Genomic DNA, 21,919 nt, shown 5'->3' with positions numbered 1-21,919 from the left:
TCGACTATGGTCACGCTGGAATAAACCACGCTTAAAATCGGTGTATCATGCTTTGATAGAATCAAAATTTCGTTATAGCATTGCGCTATGGGGAAATAGTTTCCAATATAGTACTTTTTACTGGGAAAAAAATCGCCATTCGCACTATGGTACGGATTCTCCATGGGAGTCATACTGACATTTTAAAGATTTGGTTCATTTGGGTATACTCACTCTACCAAGCTTATACACATCATGGTATTGCCGACTGGATTTGAGATGAGCGGAGAAGAAACTTTTGAGACAAATGATGAGCAAATTCAGAGGCGACTAGAACAAAGAATTAAAAAAAAATAGTCTGGTATTGCCCCCAAAACGTCCATTAAATTATTTAATAATATTTTAGAATTTATTTAGAATTTCAGTTAATTACTGACATAAAAATATTTTAAAAAAGATAAAGAGATTTATTACAAAAATGCTGTTACTCCGTGGAATATTATATTTTTTAATTGTTTTAAATTGTTCATGTTGACTCATCATAATTTTTGTTCACTTCTGCTTCTGTCCTGACATTTTGTTATTGTTAATTCACTATTTTATTTTAAATTTCTAATAATTCCTTTGATTCTGTATTTTAATTAATTTGTATGGTTATTTTAAATACATGACGTTTAAACACAATTATGTATACTGTGTTAATGAATAAATGATTGATTGAATGTTAGGGTCACAATAAAGGTGTGAAGTATTCGTCACCAGTTCCCCTGTCGTGCTGTCCCGTCAATGGGTGCTGGGCCTTATTGTGCAAGGAGCGAATAAAAACCATTTTTAGTAGTAGACTGTATATTTTTTCAAAATAATTTATATGAAATATTTATTGCATGACGGTCACTTAATTACGTTACAGTAATATTTTTAACGTTCTGGTTTATGTATGAAAGAAATGTTGAAAATCAATTGCAACAAAGAAAATAAATGAAAAACAACTTCACTGTCCTAATATACCCATTTTATTTGTCACCTATAATTAAGCATTGCTCATCTTGCAAAGATGCCTGAGCTGCATAATCTTGATATCGTCAGTGCCAAACTTGACGAGTCCCTCCTGGTTTTCGATAGAGATCAGTTGGCCGACCGCCTCACGGTCTTCTCCTGCGATCACCTTCACTTTGTCTCCGCTCTGCGGCACCACAGGTTCCAACACCTCTCCCAACACATTGACCACACGGTCCTCTATCGGCAAGTACACAGCACACATACCGCCTGAAATAGACCTAATGATTCCAGTCTGACCCGTAAGGGAATCGTCCTCGTGTGAGGCGCGTATTCTAACCTCCACTTCTGTAGTGTGCCAGTCAGCAGCCGGCATAGACTCCGCAGCACTGCCCGGCGTAGAAGGATTGTACGGCGAACGAGGAGAATATCCCACCGGGCTTGGAGTACCCAAATAACCTGAAGGGTAACCAGAAGGACTCGGACTCGGCTGGTACGGGCTGTAAGTATGATCCGATCCATACATAGTTCCGGGAGTTTGTGGAGTAAATGGTCCACTCTGCCCATATGGTGTGGTAGGGTTGTATCCTGGGCTTGGCGATCCATCATCAAGATTATACTCGAAGTCGTTGGTACGCGCTGGGGTATTTGCAGCCGTAGGATCCCAAGCGCCATGGGCTGGAGTGCGACTGCCGTCATGGGAAGGCGTAGCCGAGCCGTAATGTGGCGTACGGTTGCCGATATCGTAGATGGGCGTTTGAGAGCCATGCATCGGCGTCTTGATACCGGTATCTCTGTACGTCGGCGTCTGCGCACCAAGAGTCGGAGTCCTGCCGGGAGTGCGGCTGTAGAACGACGTGGAGCCGTCCTTGGTTGGGGCTCCGACTGCCGCGATGTGGCTACGATCCACGGATATAGTTTGACACGTCGAGTGGAGTTCCACGCGAGCAGTGCTTCCTGTGGCGTCTTTGACAATACCAACGTTCCCTTTGTATGGCCCACCCGTGATCTTGATTGTCTTACTAATGAGTTCTCGATCGCGTGTTGCACCACCGCGACCACCGCCTCGACCGCCACGCTCGCCTCGAGGAGTGGCACCACCGCGGCCGGACGGGTGCATAGGAGACTGTATTCTTGGCGACATGAATCCGAGAGATAAATTGTTGTTAGTCGAGGGATTTTTATTGCCACCAGCGAGTTGCAAATGCCGCGTCTTGCAGACAAAAATACCTCCGTTGTCAAGGTACATTCTGGATTGCAGGAAGGCAAAATTTCTGTACAGGTGCTTAATTTCGCCGTTACGCCCAGCGTGCGGTCCGTCTATCACTTTTACGATGTCTTTTTTCTGTATTGTGTTCTGTTCTGAGTCAAGAGCCATCGTGAAGCGATGGTCACGTCTCTTTTGCAATGCTTGAGGTTTGCACTCTATAACTTTACCTTGCATGCCGAGAACGTGGAAGTTCTCTTTTTCCAATCTTACTATGACCCCAACAGTTTGTGGGTCCAGCTGAACCATGTCTCCCCATTGGAACTGACCCAGGGAGTCCACGCCAGTTGCCATATCTGAGCACAGCTGAAGATCTCTTGGTAACACCTCCAGTTCATGCATTGTCAAATCTGATACTAAAACAACTCTATGCGGTTCTACTCTGACAATCAATCCTGTGTCTCCTTCGTAACGACCAGCTAATACTTTGACGTGGTCTCCTTGCTTAAAGTATTTTCTCAATTCATTAGGTTTGAATACTAAAGGATCTTTCAGAGCGTCGTGCTTCGGCATCACTGTGATCATTGACCCGTCGATTGCAATAATTCTTGCCTGCAAGTTAGCCAAATCACCTGAGCACACTTCCACATTATCTCCCATGGAGAATGAGTGTAAGCTTGTTGGGTCATCCTTTGCTGGTGCTGCTAATTCGATGTCGATTCCTTCAGGTTGTTCTTCAAACCTTTCTAATTCAGTTAGAGTTGGTTTAACGCCCTCAGCTAAGATAGCTGACATAGTGAAATTCTTATATAGAAAACCTTTTCTTGAATATCTGTTACCTTCAAATATCAAAAAGTCACCGTCAGATGTGACTTCGCCTCCAATCGCTCGAATAGCTTCTGGGTCGAAAGGTTTCGCTGGCGGACGGCGCTTCTTCTTACGCTTTGCAGCATCGTTTTCACTCTGAACTGTTCTCAAAGCCCCTCTGAGCCTAGTATAATCTATTCTAGGAAGTAATTTCAAATGTACCTGATTCTGTGCTAAATCAACATAGTCAACTTGAGCTATGTCGTCTTTGTAGAGACCTCTCTTTAATCTGACCCATTGTTTTGGCTTTAGTCCAGACTGTTCTTTGACAACTCTTAGTACATCAGTCATTTCTTTTATCGGCACCATGTCTTGTTTCCAGTTGCCCATTCTAAGAGTACCAATATTGTTTATAATGGCTTTGACATGTGTTTGTTTATATGCTTCAATATAAATGTATCCTTTAACGCCTTCAGGTGCTACTACAGATTTGATCTGGAATGGTTCTTCAGAGAATTGGTAAGCAATGAACTTCCTCATGAGGAGGAGAACAGTTGCTTTTTCTTCACCTATTCTGCATTTGACCATCCACAAATTGGGATCTTTGATGCCTGGTAAAAGAGTCTGTTGTGTAATTTCATCTGACATCTCTTCTCCACCTTCACCAAAGTGTCTTAGAGCTACAGATTCATCAGCATACTTGTGTCTGAGGTACTCCGCAATTTCTTCCTCTTTCTGTGAGTCCCAAAGGTTAGTGCCCCGACGACGGCCTTCAATTTCACGAGCTGTAGGCCCGATTTCGTCAACCTCATTGCCGACGATGCCCATCTCTTGGGCTCCTTCTTCCCATTCGTCATCTTCGTCTACTTCGTCATCAACCTATAACAAAAAATAATATTCGCAAGTTTTAATTCAACTGCTAATATACTTCAGGGTTATCAAAAGTACAGCAAAGAAATATAAAACATCTACATATAAAACTTACCTCAGCCTCGTCAATAATGAATCCTCCATATCGACTCTCCTTCTTGCGCTTCTTCCGGTGTCTTGCCTCATCTTCGTCTTCATCATACTCTTCGGAGTCCACAAGATCTTCACCTTCTGGCTCTTGTTCATCCTGTTCATATACACATAATATATTATTTGCGTAATTTTCTATTATACCGTTGTGAAGACAGTGTGAAGTGTGAAGAAGATGTGGGAAAAATTATTTAACTTATAGTAGACGTCAAACTTTATTATTATTGATGAGACATGGATGGTAGCTGAGAATAGTAATGCTTAAGCAAGTTATTTCAGCCTGTGCCCACATTCACAAGAACAAAAACTTAAGTAAGAGAAATTTTAAAATTACAATAAGAATTTTTTGGTTCCCATACAAAATTAGAAAATTGTATGAGATCACTTTTTTGTTATCATTCTTATAGCATATCACCAGCTGAAATTTCCCACACATCAATAGCTAAATAGGACAAGAGACATCATATATTACAATTACCATAACACCCTTCAGGGTTGGCAAAATCAGTTTACTTCACATACATTTCATACAGTCCATATATGACACAGTACATTTTGATAAAGGGCCTAAACCTATTGCTTATCCAAATAGGGTTGAAAAGAGCTGTGTTCCAGAATATATTTCAATTAAATGAAATTAGAGATACCATCAAAACAGACTATTACTGGTCAAAGAAAACATAGCTTTTCTCTATTCCACTTTGGTAGATAATTAGACCTAAGATTGGGCCTAATCAATAGATTACCACTAATAAAGCTAGATCATTTGAAAAGCAACATTCATTTGGGGAACAAAAACTATAAACTAAAAAAACATACAATATAAAACTAATATATCATTTTCATCAATATTGTCATCTTAAAGCAAATACCTCATATATCATTTCTAAGTAATTTTGCAGGCGAAGAAGTAAATGTGGTGTAACATATATTAAACCTATATACATTAACATGTTTAATATATTCTACACCACATTTACTTAGCATTTTAATTACTTAAATAAAACCCCTTACAGACGCTATATCACTTTAATAATAAATTTAAGCAAGAGGTTTGAGGTTTAAGAAATATTTATTTCTCATAAGAATTATAACAATAATTCACTTACACGAAAAATTGCTTTTAGAATAATGTTACTCTATAATACTGCTAGAATACTGTTACGTCGAAAACAGTAATTAATTAATATTTGATGGTTTTAACAACTCTATGTTGCTCGTTGTAGCTATATCTATACATGTATCTATGTATGTGGCTCACCTTTTTCTGACCATAGCTTATGATAGATCTCCTTACTATTTGCAACCAGTCTAATTTACGCATTTTCACTCAGTATTTAAGAGAATAAAGCAAGCATGACATTCAACATAAATTTTAAATCAGCATCCTTAATGATGACAGTAGTTGTGTATTTATATCAAATCTTACTTCGACTTCCTCATCCCCAGACGCTTCCTGTGCCTCATCATCGCGGCGGCTAGCGTCGGAAGCTGCCGAACGGCTCCTACGATAAACAATACACCGCTTAATAAAATAGGAAAAAATATTTTGGAATAAAAAAAATATGTCATTTACAATCTTATTCCTATAAAATATTACGTAATGAAAGACGCTGATGTACAATTAATTAGATTAAGTAGGTATATAACGTTTTGGTAACAAATACAAGCAAATTTGCATTACTGGTGATGTAAGGGCTCGTAGATGTAATTTTAAAGTAAATTTGTAGTTTACCTGGATCGAGAACGAGAGCGGGATTTCGATTTGGATCTCGAACGGGACCTTGAGGGACTCCGCGAGGGGCTCCGGCTCACAGACCGCGACCGCGAACGAGAGACAGACCGAGAGGGCCCGGAACGGTTCGAAACCACACTCCGCCGCGAGATTACGCTACCCGCCTCTGACCCACTCCCCGAATAATTACTGCCCTCCGAGTCCGACATTCCCAATGATGAGTACTACACCGTAACAACAGAGCCCATTTGATAATTAATTTTCACGAAAACGCATCAACAAACGCAACCAACACGAAGCACAGAAAATGTCAGCGCAGCGAACGTAACAGATAATCACAGAACAGAACACAGATAATAAATGGTAGTAGTCTAAGTTAAGAGTGATCATACAAATATCCTATTTTTCTACCAATTTAATTATGCTCGACGATTGAGTCCCCAGAGTGGTATCAACAGTATTTTAGCTACTAATATGATACTTATATGGAATGGAATCAATCACAGTTGTAGTACACGTCACTTGTAATTTACCCATACGAAACTCGAAACTTTCGAAAGATTAGCTGGATGACTTTCGGTTACCTTTTCATACCGTTATGTGTAAAGTAGGTATTATGGTGTTTCATTTTGCTAGGCAAAAAATAAAATGTTTTATTTTTGCAGACTTTGCTTACGTCCTGAGTCTCAGCGATGTAAAACACATATATGCTAAATTTGAAGAAGATTGACTAATATTTAGAGGTTGCACACTTTGATCACTTCTGTAAAAGTAGGCAAAAATACGATTTCTCAGAGTTAATAATTTTTATTGAGAAAACTACAAATCACGAAATTAAAATTATATTAAAATAAGACCAAGATTAATACGCAAAATAAATATAATATATTTTGGGGAATTTATCGCTCCCCTAACGAACAATAAAACGGCCTCGACTTCGTGAATGGCGATATAATTATAATGTTTCGTGGTTTTTACAAATAGCTTTTTATCAAACCGGACAAACAATTTGCAATCGCTGACATGACGATTTACGTAACTAAAAACTGTCAAACATTTTCGGCAAGTGTGACACTCTCCTTGGCCACTCTCGTCCAAAAAGACTGCCACAGCCAGCCGGTGATAATAGGCGGCGTCTAACGCCGCCACAATATTAATCAACTTTTTTTTATGTGGTACCAAGTGTCGGGATTAACATGTCGTGCGCCTGGTGGTAAGGGACACCAGGGACAACAATTAACAATTGCAATGTCATTCAGAGCTTTAAATCGCAAAGTTCTGAGGGGCACTAACACTGCGCCCACCATAAGACAGCACACTAAGACATAAGTTGACAAGCCCTATGTACGTATCTGCAATTTTATTTTGAACGATACAATCCCTTCTAATGTTCACTTTGTGACAACTTTTCTGTGATATTCTGCTATCCACAAGAAGAATTTTGTTTTTGTTGTTCCTCAATGACCGATTCATTAAACTATTTTATCAGAGCAATTTCTTTCTATATCTCAAGCTCTTTCTGTCGTACTGTTGACGACCTTAATACTGTTCACATGGCTTCTAAGGGATTCACTGCAAGTATTCTGTCACATCGAGGATCTCAAACAATTCAAATAGTCTTTGTTTCCTTGTTGGCTCAAGTTTTTTCCATTTCCTTTTTATTTGTATGTTTGGTTTCTAAATTTTTAACTATACTTTCCATAACAACCTGAATAATACGCTCGTCCAAAACAAACAATCTTACGTTTGTTTCTGTCAGAAGAAAGTGTCTCCTAGAAATTGGATTTTGAAGTGCTCAGAAGTTGTAGGTTATATAAAACATTATTTGGAACCCATCGACTTACAATCGTCTCGTGGCAAAATTTAACGTAGGTATATGAGGCTGACAAAATGTGCTACTCATTTCATTCTTTTCAATTCACGTTGAGGTACATATATTCAACCGTTTCGTGTAGAGGACAATTTTAAGTGCATATATTGCCTTTGCCATCCATATTGCTTGATGCAGAATCCCTGAAATTCTGATTGTAAAATCGTACAACCTCCTGGTACGCAGATCTGGGTGTTTGTGACAGCGTCTTTGTTTCTGATTTTCATAACATAAGTGCTTTAGTTACTTACTTTGGGATCAGTGCGACATATGTGTTGTTGTCTGATGTTATCCAATCCTATTCCTTTGAGGAGTCCGAGATCCTAAAAACTTACTACAAAGTACCTATTCTAGTAGCCAAATTCCTATTAGGGTTCCCATTTTAAAGTACGCACAGTGAGTAGGTACATGGCAATTTATGCTTCAGTAACAGTATAGCTCCTTGTGAATGAGTTCGTCCAGGGAAGTACTGTCACCTTACCTATTTCTGCCGCAAAGCAGTAAAGTGAGCATTACTGCTTGGCTAGTTAGTTTTTCTACACAGACTCGGCCGGAGATGGAACCGGGAACTCAGGGATGACAACACCATGAAAACCGGTGTGCAAGCTATTGGATCACGGAGGCCGTCCACTTTATACCGTTGAGGTTAACTTCATATCGCCTTTGTCAGATTGTAGTGTCGTGTGATACCTAGATTTTCCGTTCACTAACTAAGTGGACGGCTAAGTGACAAAATAATTTTTTGAGATATCATAAAAACCCGTAACCCAATTTTAGAATATTGACATTGTTTAATGATATTTCAGTTATGCATCCTTAGGGTAAATTCCGTTAAGTCGAACACGTTAACTTATTTAAAATTTAGCACATTAGTGCAAAGCACATCAATATTCGAAATTTCACTAGTATGAAATAAAAGTCACCAAAGCTAAAGTGTGCAACCCCTAAATATTATCCAGTCTTCTTGAAATTCAGTGTATATATCTTATATAACACTGAGACTCGGCGCGTAAGCAAAGTCACATGAAAGTCACATCTATGGAAAAATGAAACACCGTAGTACGTATATAACAAAAACGTGAAAAAATATAGATAAATCTAGGAAAGTTAAATACCATACATACTTTTGTGTTGTAGATTTTTTATCGAGGCGGCGATAGCCCAGTAGGAAAAGTTGCTCCTAAATTGAGATGTCGATGGTTCGAATCTCTGTGAATGTATGACTTTAATTTCTAAGTTATAAACATTCGCAAATGTTTGTAACATTTGCGAATGTTTAATAAGAATATATCTGCTAACTGTGAATGAAAACATCATAATCAAACTTGAATTTCGAAGAAGGTACACTGTCCTTGTGAAAACATATGAAATCTCCAATAATCCTGGGTTGGGTTTGGGTTTGTGGAATGCATGCATTAGGCCAGCGTGGCAGACATGAGAAACCCATGCCCAGCATGTTGATGATGATGAACGCATATTGGTATTTTCTGGCTACCTCAATTGAATATAGACGTGATATGTGCAATGCAAATGCAGTTTAAGCTTGTATACTATATGAACTACGAACTATTAGGAATATATTCCCTACACTGACCGGCATGAACTAGTTCGTCTTGCACGGTTTTAATAGTTAATCGTTCTTTTTAGTTCAGAACGAACTAAGAACTGTTTGCGTTGATAGTTCACCTATCTTTTAAACAGTAGGAACGGTGCGAGTGGGACAAATTGCGATATTTCACTACTTTTAGTACAAGTTCGAGTGGGATGCACGATTGAACGTTCCCAGCTCGTTCTAAGTCTCTAATACGTATCTATATTATGTATATATACAAGCAATAAAAGTAATATTTTTTGGCACGTATCTTTATGTATAATATCAACCTACGTGTACGAGTATATGAAATTGTTGCACCTAAATATTGATTTTTAAACACACCATTCTAACTAAAATTCTTATTTTGTAAAAAAAGGATATTTAGTTAGAATGACAGTCTTTAAACCTGTAAAATATGAAAGAAAATCAAATTGTACCGATTCCATACAAATTGTATTTTTAAATATTTAGTACAGTGTAGTATTGACCTCGTAATATTAGAAGTCCGTAGTAGTTCATGTGAATAAAATTACTAGTCTTGAGCATTCGTTCAATGTCCGAGCAAGGACAAGACGAACTAACTATCTAAGGAACTAGATGAACTAAATGAACTAGAAGACCAACCTAGTTCAGTTGACCGATTGAACTACCTAACTAGGATTGCTCCCGCTAAGGCTCAGGCACAAGTCTGCATGGTGTATGCAAATCTACGGAGTAGAAATATTTTGCGCTGTTTTGGCAATACTCAAATAATAACGTGTCTGTTTACGCAGTTTTGGAACGATCTAAATGCTGTATAATGATTAAAACTATGTGGTTGTAACATTGACTTACAAAGGTTGTAATAAAAAATCTCAGCTTCAATTCGAAGCATATAATTTTTAATGATTTTGTAAATTTTCTAATTTTTTTTTCTAAATCTTCGTCTTCAAGAAGAAACGTTGCGAAATGTAAACTTTTCTTTTGCGTTTGTCTATGCCTGATTGATGAATTCTGCAAAAAAGTTACGATTTGTCTATGGATTCGTTGCAGCCCCACTGAGATTATTGTGAATTTTTTACAAAAATCTACAATTTTTAACTTATTAAGGGGATATTCTTGTGGGAACTTGTTATTTAGGACAAGTGGATAGATAATAACATAAGTTTTTTCATAACTATTCCCCAGGAGTCAGTTTAAGGGGGTGGTTTCATTGGACTTGTTTCTTTGAGCTGTGGCTTTCGATCGGTTTTGGCCCGTCGTGGAATAAACAATTGGGTGAATTTTGGTGTTGTTTGTGGTGATAAAGGGGGTGATCGATTGTGTACAGTGTGTCGGTAGCGCAGTGCGGTGATGATGAGGTGGTGAGGCTGAGGAGCAGCCTCCTGCGGCCGGCAGGCGCGGAGTGTCATGTTGGAAACTCGGTCGGTGCGCGCCGCTGAATCGGTGTGGGCGAACAAGCCGCTGCCGGCGCCGCACGCCATGGCCAACACCAGACACGGGAAGAACGCTCAGGTGTCTACACCTTCAAACCTTGATCACCTTTCACTCAATACCTTGTACCTACCTACACTTCTTGTCCTTAGTTCATTGTCTAAGCTCTTTACACATAATACTCAGTGTTATGGGAAGTTAACATTCTATTCCCAAGCTGAACAAGCATTTAAATTAGTGAGCAGATGTTAATTAACTTGTTAATTTTTATAACTAGAGACTTCCAGCTGACTTTCTATTTAGTCATGTAAGGAATTAGTTAACTTTCTTAATACATATTTTATCAATCTGATATAAATATACATATATTGTTGTTATTCTATGTATAATACTTAAAAAAATATATAATATAATACAAATAATATAAATATATAATATGTAAAAAGTATCATATTAACAATTCCTTATAAAAAAATTCACAAAGCAATAAAACAAAACTGATAAAACTATTTTAGCTAATAAAAATATTACATAGTATTCTCAAAGTCATATGCAGTGTACATGGTGACCTCCCACATCAGGGTTAGGAATATTCGGCCAAATTAAAAGACAACGTCAAGTATGAAGCGTCACTCGCATCATGCATCTTTTAATTTGGTCGAGTATTACTTATTTGATAGTTATTTTTTCAGACAGATGTCGGATAGAAAATGAGAGTAGACCCCCAGGACATAATAGGACAATGTTTCAGCAATTCTGACGTTATATTTCTGAAAAGTGCACTGAATAAGAGATCTTCATTAAGTACTTAAATTACCCTCTATGAAGTAACTTTTAAGTCCAAAATCCATTTCCAGGATGACGTATGCTACGTAGTAGCAAAATATGACTATGCAGCTCAAGGTGCCCAGGAACTGGATCTACGTAAAAATGAACGCTACCTCTTATTGGACGATTCAAAACACTGGTGGAGAGTTCAGAACGCTCGTAGCCAGTCAGGTTACGTACCCAGTAATTATGTTAAGAAAGAGAAACCATCATTGTTTGACAGGTTTGTATATTATATTGATAGCTTTCTAGAATAGCAGTTTATCTTAAAAACATCCAGTGCATCAGGCAGATGGTTTTTAAAATGTATCTTTTATTTGGGGTACAAAACTGACAAACCATATACCGGACCATTGTTATCATGTCATTATTGTAACAAAAGGAAGGCTTGGTGTTTAATTCTCAATGAAATTTGTTGCAATATTTTACATTTTTAACTGACTTCAAAAAAGGAGGAGGTTCTCAATTCTATTTTATGTTTTTTTGTATATGTATGTTACGCGATAACTTGTGGTAATTTGTGAACCGATTTTGGTGATTCTGTTTTTGTTGGAAAGAGCGTACCTTAGTAGTGGTCCCAGTAGTTAAAAGAGTCAGGGTTCTTGCATTGCACACTAAATTGGGACAGCTCGGTAATGAATTTTACTGTTTATTCTATTTTAGTTCGCTGGGTGTTTGTAAACATCACAACAATTATTTGAATCAGGAGACATTTTCTTTGTTTATTGGAAGATCAGTCTCTGGTCTCTAAAAAGTGGTGTAATTCTATTTACCACTAACTAATATAGGTCCTTTGATCTAGAGTAGATCATGGACCAAATGTCTATAATAGAAAACACAATTCCCAGCTGTCACTATTTTGTTAGGAAAGCACCTTAGTTCATTGATATTATGAAACTTGCAATTTACCAAGAGTCATTGACTTTCTGTTTTTATCTGTTGTTTTCCCTTTTTCTTGTTAGCAATCATATTGCTTTTGTTTTGACTTGCTTATATTTATCTTATTGTCTGAGAAATCATGATAAATCTTGTTTTGCTTAGAGTGAACCCAGCGTTTTAATTATTAGGTTTTTGGTTGATCAATTTTAGGCACTGCATCTTATCAGTGGGGAATACAATAATAATAAAAAAGTGAATCAGCATAAACAAGATAGAAAAGTTATGTCCATTGATCACATAAAATATGTATTATCATATTAAGTACCTAATAAATGTATTTAGAAATCTTTAATAAAATTCATGTTTAGAGACCAGGTTATGCAAGCAACTTTCTTGTCACCTAGACAGGTTTGTTCAATTAGAATCTAGACTGATTCACACTGACTGTTTTGCTTTTTATTTCCTTGTATGTTTCATAATTGTTATGTAGTTGTAATAAAGTATTAATTAAATTGAATTAAGAAAACCAGACAATATCCCGATTATTCAGTTCATTGACTCATGACTTTACAATATAGGGAAATAGGTGTCTAAGGAATTTAAGTGTCACAAACAAATCAATGTCTATACTGAATTACTTCATGAGTAATTAGTTCATGTCATTTGCATTGACTTGTTATATGTAAAGCAATAAATACCTTTATGAAATAACTGATATCTTCTTATAAATATAATATAAAATATAAATATAAAATTGATTTAAAAACGCTACAGTGTACTCAAATATGTATGAGATAGATTCATTTTCGGTTAACAGGTGAGTGACTGACCACAAACTCAGCTTATCCACAGTTAAATATAAAATTTTGTGTAAAATAAATAAATATATATTAGACAACATCACATATGTTGGTCTGATCCCAAAGTAAGTAGCTAAAGCACTTGTGTTATGGAAATCGGAAACAACGACGGTACCATAAACACCCAGACCTGGGACAATATAGAATAGTTAGTTTTCTACACTGACCCGGCCGGGGATCGAACCCGGGACCTCAGTCAGAGATGGCGACACCATGAAAACCGGTGTGCAAGCCACTCAACCATGGAGGCCGTAATTACTGATTTTGCTTTATTGACCATACCTCATACCTCATTTATCTATGTTAACACTAATGTCCCAATTGTAATCTATTTTAATCATAGATAAAATTCTCAACGTAAAGTGGAATGTTAAAACTTTGTTTTATTTTTGTTATAGTATTAAAAAGAAAGTGAAGAAAGGCTCCGGTTCGAAGACACTGCCTTCTAATAGTTCGCCTGTCCGCGGCGGCGGACCGGACTCCCCAGGCGCGCGCCGTGTGGAGCCCACCGAAGCGCTCGGCACCGCCGTCGTCAAGTACAATTACCAGGCTCAACAGCCTGATGAGCTATCCCTCACAAAGGGCACCAGGATTTTGATATTGGAGAAGAGCAACGATGGCTGGTGGAGAGGACAGTACCAAGGTCACACTGGGTGGTACGTAACTGATTACTGTGTAGTATTAGTGGCAAAAGGTGGCATAAGAAGAAAACATCTACATATACACCTATGAAAACAGTTGTCTTTTGCAGTTAATAATTATACTATATAATATAACAAACTTAATAAAGTTTTCTATAAAAAAAATCTGTCCTTAAAAGTTTGTGAAATTACATCTATTTGCCAAGTTTTATTGGAATCGGTGAATAGAAAGTGGGTGAAATACAATAAAACGCATTCATCCTCTAATTTGCCACCCTTAGATGTGGATTATATTCTTCAAATTTTAATAGAACCACTACTGAGTTAACCCCTTTCCAACGGTTTTCAATCGGTTCACAAATGTCGCCGTAATCGCGTAACATAAGCAAAAAAATACAATCGCATTGAGAACCTATTTTTTTTTTGAAGTCAGTCGAAAAGACATGTTATTTTGTATTATTTTTATATCAAATCATTACATGTCAACTAAAGTTTGTTAATGTTATGGAGGCAAAGAAAATATACAATAATTTATTTCATATTGTATCAATGTCACAATATTACAACTTAAAATATAATGTCAAGGAATAATTAAGGAAAGAAAATACTTTTCATTGTAGAATATCATTACCCAACAAAAGAAGTTTTTTGTCGGGTAAAAAACGTTTCTAATTTAAACTACTATAATGTAGTGTGATTATGCTGTCATTATATGGTGTTTTTTAAACAGGCTTCTACAGGACCGACTTTTTTATCGCCACAGGTTCCCATCGAACTACACGAGTGAAGAAGGCGACAACGAGGACCCTGTGCATACGTATGCCATGGCTGAAAACGTTCTCGATATTGTCGTAAGTAGCATCACTATTATTATTTTTTTATGATACGTTATGACGGGACGAACAAGTCGTGCGCCAGGTGGTAAGCGTCACGCCTATCCATAACAGTTGCAGTGCGACTCGGAGCTTTAAATCACAACGATCTCAAGGGCATTGCCGCTGCGCCTGTCACCCTGAGACATAACGCACTTGAAACCAAATGTCGCAACTCAAAACGGTATTGAGAAAACACAATTTGAAAATAAAAAAAATATTGAATTAATCTCATTGGGAATAATGTGGTTATTATTATTTATGCATAATGCTTCATTATTCATTTTAAATGAGATTATATATATAGATGGTGGAAATTTGAAATGCCGTAAGGGAAATGACCTTACGACATTTCAAATTTCCATCGTCGATGTAAGGGTAATGATTTCGTCGATGTATCGAATTTTGAAATGTCGTAAGCGATATGTTGTAGTAAGGAACATTTTCCATTACGACAAAATATTCCTTACGACATTTCAAATTTCCACAATATATATTGGTGTCATTCTTTATTTTATTTTTTTTAACTTTTGAATACTGTCCTTTTAATTCCACAATTTTGAGTTACGACAATATTTAGTTTCGTGGTCGATAAGTTGACACACGTTGACCGTTGTCCCACGTGCTTGTAATTCCACCAGCACTTTTCAAAACCGTAACGCAGTAATGTAAGCATTACTGCTTCGCGGCAGAAATAGGTAGGGTAGCAGTACGGCACTGGGCGAACTATTTCACAAGAAATTCTACTGCTACTAATAATAATATAATTCTAATAACAATCCACTCTCTCTCTTTATTACAACTTTCTTGTATTACTTTTTCATCACTGTAATCTTATAAAATTCTTTATAACTTTGACCTTATTAACTTATAAATTCATGTTTCAGGCTCAATTTATATTGCCATTGTACAATGAACAGTATGTCAATTGTGTAAGGTACAAAACTAGTATGTTACACAACTGACATAAACTGACTCATAAAAGAACTGATACGAGTTAAAACCAGGTCGCGTTTCTTTCGGAGAAATCTCGCACAGTCGCGGGAATTCCCGCAGCTACGGTGTTACTTTGTACGTTACTCAACTGACATAAGAATTATTATGTTATGTACAATTTCGTTACAAAATTTCAAATTTAATAAATTATAATACAAATTATTAAATTAAATATTAGACAACATCCCATACGTTGCTCTGATCCTGAAGTAAGTTTGTTTTTTTATAATATCAAGTGATGGGACGAACAAGCAGTGTGCCTGGTGGTAAACTGTACCCCTGTCCATAACAGTTGCAGTGTCACTCAGAGCTTTAAATTGCAAAGATCTGAGGAACACTGCCACTGCGCCTGTCACCGTGAGACATATGTTGACATGTCTCATGTGCCTGTAATTTCACCAGCACCCTTACCCTTCAACATCGGTACCATAAACATCCAGACCCGAGACAATATAGAACAGCTAGTTTTTTACATTGGCCCGGCCGGAGATCGGATCTGTGACCTCAGAGATGGCGACACCATGAAAACCGGTGTGAAAGCCACTCGACCACTGAGGGTGTCAAAACAATAATCTTATATATGCTTTGTGGTAATGTTATATCATCGAGTATATAACCAGAAATACAGACGAAATGTCATTTAATTTGTTTGAAAACTATTCTGCCATATCATTACTGTGACAGCTGCGCTCCGATTGGCTGCTCCGATTGGCTAGCTCGAGTTCGAAACAATTGACGGGTGTCGTCAACTGTTTCACTTCAAATCGACCAGTTAACTTGAGCTTTGCTATAATGGACGAAAATTGCAAAATTACATATTTAATTACCGATGAAATGTGATTCCGTTTGTTTTGTAATTAGACGTTTTGTTGTTTTTCCTACACAACCGAACAGAACAGCACGGCATTGTTAGAGATATTATCTTTATTGCAATAAATACAGAATATTGATTGGAATATACGAAGAGGTACATACAGGTCAGTAGTTGGTCTCTCTATATTTAAGTGCAAACGAGAATTGATATTTATAAGAGCTGTATCGCTAATGTGTTACCAGGAATATATGGCCCTTATTTCGTTCCTATTTCTGGTTATATATATCGTCGCCTTACTTTCTCAAACTCGTATCTTAAAACAGTTACTGAAATGCAAAAACTGGATTATATATACAAATTTTGCAGCCTGATTTCACATCACATTTCCTTCATATTTACACATTGGTTTTTACCTATTCTTAAAGTAATGCATCCAAGTTAACGCCATCGATAAGAAATTTAAAATAAATAGAAAGTTTTGCCATCTACTGAATAATCACTTTTTATAAGATAGTAATTGTACTCACCGATTTCTCTAACAAGAGTTTGAGAAAGTAAGTAATATGTAATTCCATCTCTTTATCTCTTTTTTCACGAACAATAATAAACACAGGGCTCCAAATCGATACCTCCAATGAACACTACGCCAACTATATTTTTTGGCCATTTTCTGTTAGTTTTGTAAACAGCCATATTTGTTTACTAATATTATAATATACCAGGGCGTTCAATGTATTCTCGGTTACGGGGTGATTAACTAATGATAAGAGTAAATTAATTACCGTATTAGTTAAAGACACTCTTTAAGGGTATAAATATAAAATTTCATGTAATTGTCATCATTAGTATTCAAGTTATCAATACGAGAAGACAACTACAATGACAGACGCCACAATGTTGACAAAAATCGAGCACCGCGCAGTGATTAAATTCCGTACAAAACAAGGAAAGACTCATAAAGTTATTCATGAAGGAATGGAGGCTGTTTATCAAGATTCTGCTCGTTCATTATCTACTATTCAGAAGTGGTCTAGTGAATTTAAACGGGGTAGAGAGAGTATTGAAGACGACCCCCGTGCTGGAGGGCCGGTAAGTGCCACTTCTGAAGAAAACGTCAAAATTGTCGAGAAACTTGTATTGGAAGATGCCCGTATCAGAGTGAAAACATTAGCAGAAAAGACTAAGCTATCCGTGGGTACCATTCACACCATCCTTCATGAACATCTGAATCTTTCAAAAGTCAGTGCAAGATGGGTGCCGCGAATGCTCACGCCGCTTCAGAAACAAGTTCGAGTTGAGTGCAGTAAGGGGTTTTTGGAGCTCTGTAGCGAAAATCCGAGTGGAATTTTTGAACGCATTGTCACCGGTGATGAAACGTGGATTCATCACTATGATCCTGAGAGTAAGCAAGAGTCCATGCAGTGGCATAAAAAAGGAACAGACCCACCAAAGAAGTTTAAAGTCTGCCCGTCCGCCGGAAAACTCATGGCCACAGTGTTTTGGGATTTTAAGGGAATTTTACTGATCGAATACACAAAAATGGGTCAAAGTATTACTACCGCAGCTTACGCAAACAGCCTACGCAATTTGAAGGACGCTATAAAGGAAAAAAGACCTGGAAAATTGACCGCTGATGTCTTGCTTCTTCACGACAACGCGCCGGTTCACACAGAGCGCGTTGCCAAGGCTGCTGTGAGGGATTGTGGATTTGAAGAAATCACTCATCCACCCTACAGCCCTGACCTGGCCCCCGGTGATTACTTTTTGTTCCCAAACCTAAAAAAAGAAGTTCGGGGTAAGCATTTTTCCGACGATGAAGAGTTGAAGGAGGCAATTATTGAACATTTTTCAGGCAAAGAGGAAAAATATTTTTTCGAGGGCATCGAAAGTTATTTGCCCGATCATATGATAAGTGTATTGAGGCTATGGGAGACTATATTGAAAAATAAATTTTATTTAGAATTTTTTGCCTATTATTTCATACCTATACCGAGAATACAATGAACGCCCCTCGTAATGTAATATGCTCAGGTCAGGTGCATAGTCTCTGCCTACCGCGGTGGGAGACAGGCGTGATGATATGTATGCATGTATGTATGTGTATTGTGCTCCCCGAATTTTGTGAAAAAATAAATAAATAAAGAAACCAAATTCGAAAACAAAAAAAACGTATTTTTTGAAAAAGTAAACAAAAAACGATATCGAAACTGAACAGTTAAAAAAATGAAGTTGGCGTTAAAGTTGACATTGGATATCATTCAACCATCCCAAACTTGTCTGAAGTCTTTATCAAGAAGAAAGAGAAGCTAGTTCAATGTCATAATTTTTTAACCGTCTTAAAAAAAAGGAGGAGGTTATACGTTCGGCTGTATGTACGTTTTATGTATGTTTTCCGATTTCTTCGTCAATTGTGGATCGATTTTGATAATGATTTTTTTTTGTTTCAAAGCGTGCACTCTCGTGGTGGTCCCATTGTCACCAAATCAGAGTCTGATGAGGACATATCATGGAAATCGAGGAAAATCCTCAAATAGGCATGGCAGTGTACTCACCGATTTCTCTATCAATTGTTGACCGATTTTGAAAATTCCTTTTTTGTTTGAAAGGGTATACTCTCAGATGGTCCCTGATGCCGACGAACCTTTGCGGAAAATACAATTAGTAATTACTAATTGTATTTTCCGCAAATAAAAGTCGACTTTTCACTTGACACAATACATGTAATCAAGAAATCACCGTTATCATGAAAAACAAAAAAAAAGTATACAGTGTACAAAGGAATCCATAACAGTCCCATTGTCACGAAGAAGGCAGAATCTGATGAGGGAATCCCATGGAAATCGAGTAAACGGCTTTTTTCGATATGCAAATTTTTGAGGTCAGTTTTTTTTTTTCAATGAAAAAGTTACATTATTCATATTCTGTTCTCAGGTGGCACTCTACTCCTTCACGTCGAACAACGAGCAGGAATTGTCGTTCGAAAAAGGCGATCGACTGGAAATCATCGAACGGCCGCCGTCGGACCCCGAGTGGTACCGCGCGCGAGACTCCCGCGGCCAAGTCGGCCTTGTGCCTCGCAACTATCTGCAGGAGTTGGCAGATTATCTAACGCAGCCTTACAGGTATGTAACAATCTTCGTTTTCAAATAAATCTCTATGGTTGTATTAAGTTAATTATGTATATTATGATGTTTTGCTTCCATGAATTTCAATGTTTTTGAGAAATTACTCCACTAGTTTGTAAGAAGAAAAACTTCCAGAGATATCTCACAGATGGCGCTACGACAAAAAGTCGTTAAACCCAAAAACAAAGATATGCAACGAGCACATATAGAAATTCGTAAGGTTTGAAAAGAAAAGAAATTTCAAATGTTGTGCATGCGCGCGTTAATACGTCTTTATGTACGAGTAATTTTAAATGTAAATAACTATAGTCCATTTGTTTAGGTACTTAACTGAATGTAAACAATCTTGAGATATCTATTTAATGAAGTATATATTTATATAATGATTTTTACTTACCTTCAAATACAAAATACAAATAATTTAGCTTCATGTGAAATTGCATTCCTATTTTTATACCTACTGATTTGTAAAGTATATATTTCAATAAAAAGATGTATCAAGATTGTTTACATTTAGTTAAGTACCTAAACAATTGGACTATAAATGAAATATAATATTGTCATACGTACTTTCAATGTAACAGCGTGAGACCCTCTCCGCTGACATTGCTATGCCCTTACGGAGCGTCATATTCTCATATAGTACTGTAATTAGTGGTTGATGGGACTGGAGATGGCGAAAGACGTTTGTCGGGATCGTAGTAAAAGGGGGTCCATGGTTTCTACCCTGGTGAGAGACAGGCGTATGATATATATGAGATTGAAGTGGTCTGAAAATGTGTTTGCAGTGAAACGACAGAGGGAGGTGCGAGGCCTATGGCGGGGTCGGGGGCGGCAGGTCGCGCGTGGTACTACGGCGCCATCACGCGTACGCACTGCGACGCGCTGCTCAACCAGCACGGACACGACGGGGACTTCCTCATTCGCGACTCTGAGACCAACGTGCGTTTACGTGTTACTATACTTTCGTCCATTATCCATTTGTCCGTCGTGGACACTTTAAAGCGTCTTACATCAACTTGGCTGATACGCCCGTGACGCCTTAAACCGTCAATGAAACTTTAATTTTCAATTGAAATTAATAAATAAGTATAAAGATATTCCTTATGCTAATTTGTAAATTCTTGTTAAATATGGATTTATAGAGTTGCATTTTATATTCAGTTATGTTCTTCTTTGACTTAGAAGAATTGAATAATTAATATAAAGTGGAAATTCAGAACATGTTGTGACATGTCACTGATGTGTCACTATGTGGGCTTGGCGTCTAGGGAACGAAACTAGTTTTTGTCAGTGGTGGTCAAAAGGTTAATGCTCTGCAGGGTATTTAAAAGATGATTTTTTTAGTAGCTGTGTAGCTCCTAGTGAATGAGTTCGTCCTGGGATACTGTCACCTTTATTTATTATAACCAAATTTTTATTAATCCACCAATATTTATTAACCCCCCTGCCGAAAGTCTTATAGGTGACTCAGAATTAGTAGAAGCGAAGCTGCAGAGCCTTGAACACCGCTTTAAAGTTGTATCGGTATTGTACAAGATGTACACGGAAACTGCGATGAATTGCAGGATTAAATTTCGCCATTATCGGGGGACTCACCCACAACATAGAGGTTCCACCCCTATGTTGTGGGTGTTCTAAAAATGCGTTACTCATTTATACGGCAAACGGATATGGAGTGGTATTCCCTGCCTACCTTATTCCTTAACCCTATAACTTGGGCCTTTTCAAGGCGAGAGTCAATAGTCATTATTTAGGTATGCACGCTCCATCGTCGACCTCACCATCACTTTGCATCAGGTGAGATGGAGGTCAAATGAGCATTTATATTTTATTAAAAAAAAAGACTTGAAATAGGAGTTCCTCAAGGAGCAATACTGGGACCATAACTTTTTCTATTATCCAAAATTGTAAATGTCATGCTACGAAACGCCTCTCAATAACCTGGTGTCGCTATGTTACAGGTGGGTGACTTCAGTGTGTCGCTGAAAGCTCCTGGTCGGAACAAACACTTCCGAGTGCACGTGGAGGGTGCCATGTACTGCATCGGGCAGCGTAAATTCCCGACCCTTGACCAGCTCGTGCAGCATTATCAGCGCGCGCCGATTTATACCAACAAACAGGTATGCCGAAGTATACCTACTAGATGTTTTATTATAGTGAATTATTATTAGTGAAAATTACGTCCTTTTTTACCGACTTCCAGAAAAGAGGAGGTTCTCAATTCGACTGTATTTGTGTGTGTGTGTGTGTGTGTGTGTGTGTGTGTGTGTGTGTGTGTGT

At 37.6% G+C, this 21,919-nt stretch overlaps 2 protein-coding genes across 2 annotated transcripts in view; one reads left to right on the top strand and one right to left on the bottom strand.

The window, feature by feature from the left end:
* Nucleotides 1-815: 815 nt before the first annotated feature.
* LOC113226172 (transcription elongation factor SPT5) lies at nucleotides 816-5,984 on the bottom strand. Its single transcript, XM_026458706.1, has 4 exons — nucleotides 5,745-5,984; nucleotides 5,439-5,514; nucleotides 3,975-4,106; nucleotides 816-3,868 (listed from the first exon to the last, which is right to left on the bottom strand). The coding sequence occupies exons 1-4, from the start codon at nucleotides 5,951-5,953 to the stop codon at nucleotides 1,010-1,012; spliced, it is 3,276 nt and encodes a 1,091-aa protein (XP_026314491.1). The 5' UTR covers nucleotides 5,954-5,984; the 3' UTR covers nucleotides 816-1,009.
* Nucleotides 5,985-10,243: 4,259 nt separating this feature from the next.
* LOC113226161 (cytoplasmic protein NCK1) overlaps nucleotides 10,244-21,919 on the top strand; it is a 13,365-nt gene continuing 1,689 nt past the window's right edge. Inside the window, exons 1-7 of the mRNA XM_026458694.1 lie at nucleotides 10,244-10,702; nucleotides 11,479-11,672; nucleotides 13,587-13,844; nucleotides 14,593-14,680; nucleotides 19,443-19,633; nucleotides 20,425-20,578; nucleotides 21,601-21,759. Of these exons, the coding sequence (XP_026314479.1) occupies nucleotides 10,598-10,702; nucleotides 11,479-11,672; nucleotides 13,587-13,844; nucleotides 14,593-14,680; nucleotides 19,443-19,633; nucleotides 20,425-20,578; nucleotides 21,601-21,759 (1,149 nt within the window). The 5' untranslated portion in view covers nucleotides 10,244-10,597. The remainder of the gene's footprint in view (nucleotides 10,703-11,478; nucleotides 11,673-13,586; nucleotides 13,845-14,592; nucleotides 14,681-19,442; nucleotides 19,634-20,424; nucleotides 20,579-21,600; nucleotides 21,760-21,919) is intronic.

The sequence above is a fragment of the Hyposmocoma kahamanoa genome, unplaced genomic scaffold (assembly GCF_003589595.1).
Source record: "Hyposmocoma kahamanoa isolate Upper Pololo Valley unplaced genomic scaffold, ASM358959v1 182, whole genome shotgun sequence".
NCBI classification, from domain to species: domain Eukaryota; kingdom Metazoa; phylum Arthropoda; class Insecta; order Lepidoptera; family Cosmopterigidae; genus Hyposmocoma; species Hyposmocoma kahamanoa.
Note: the sequence above shows the minus strand (reverse complement) of the source record. Positions and strands in the feature narration are given on the sequence as shown.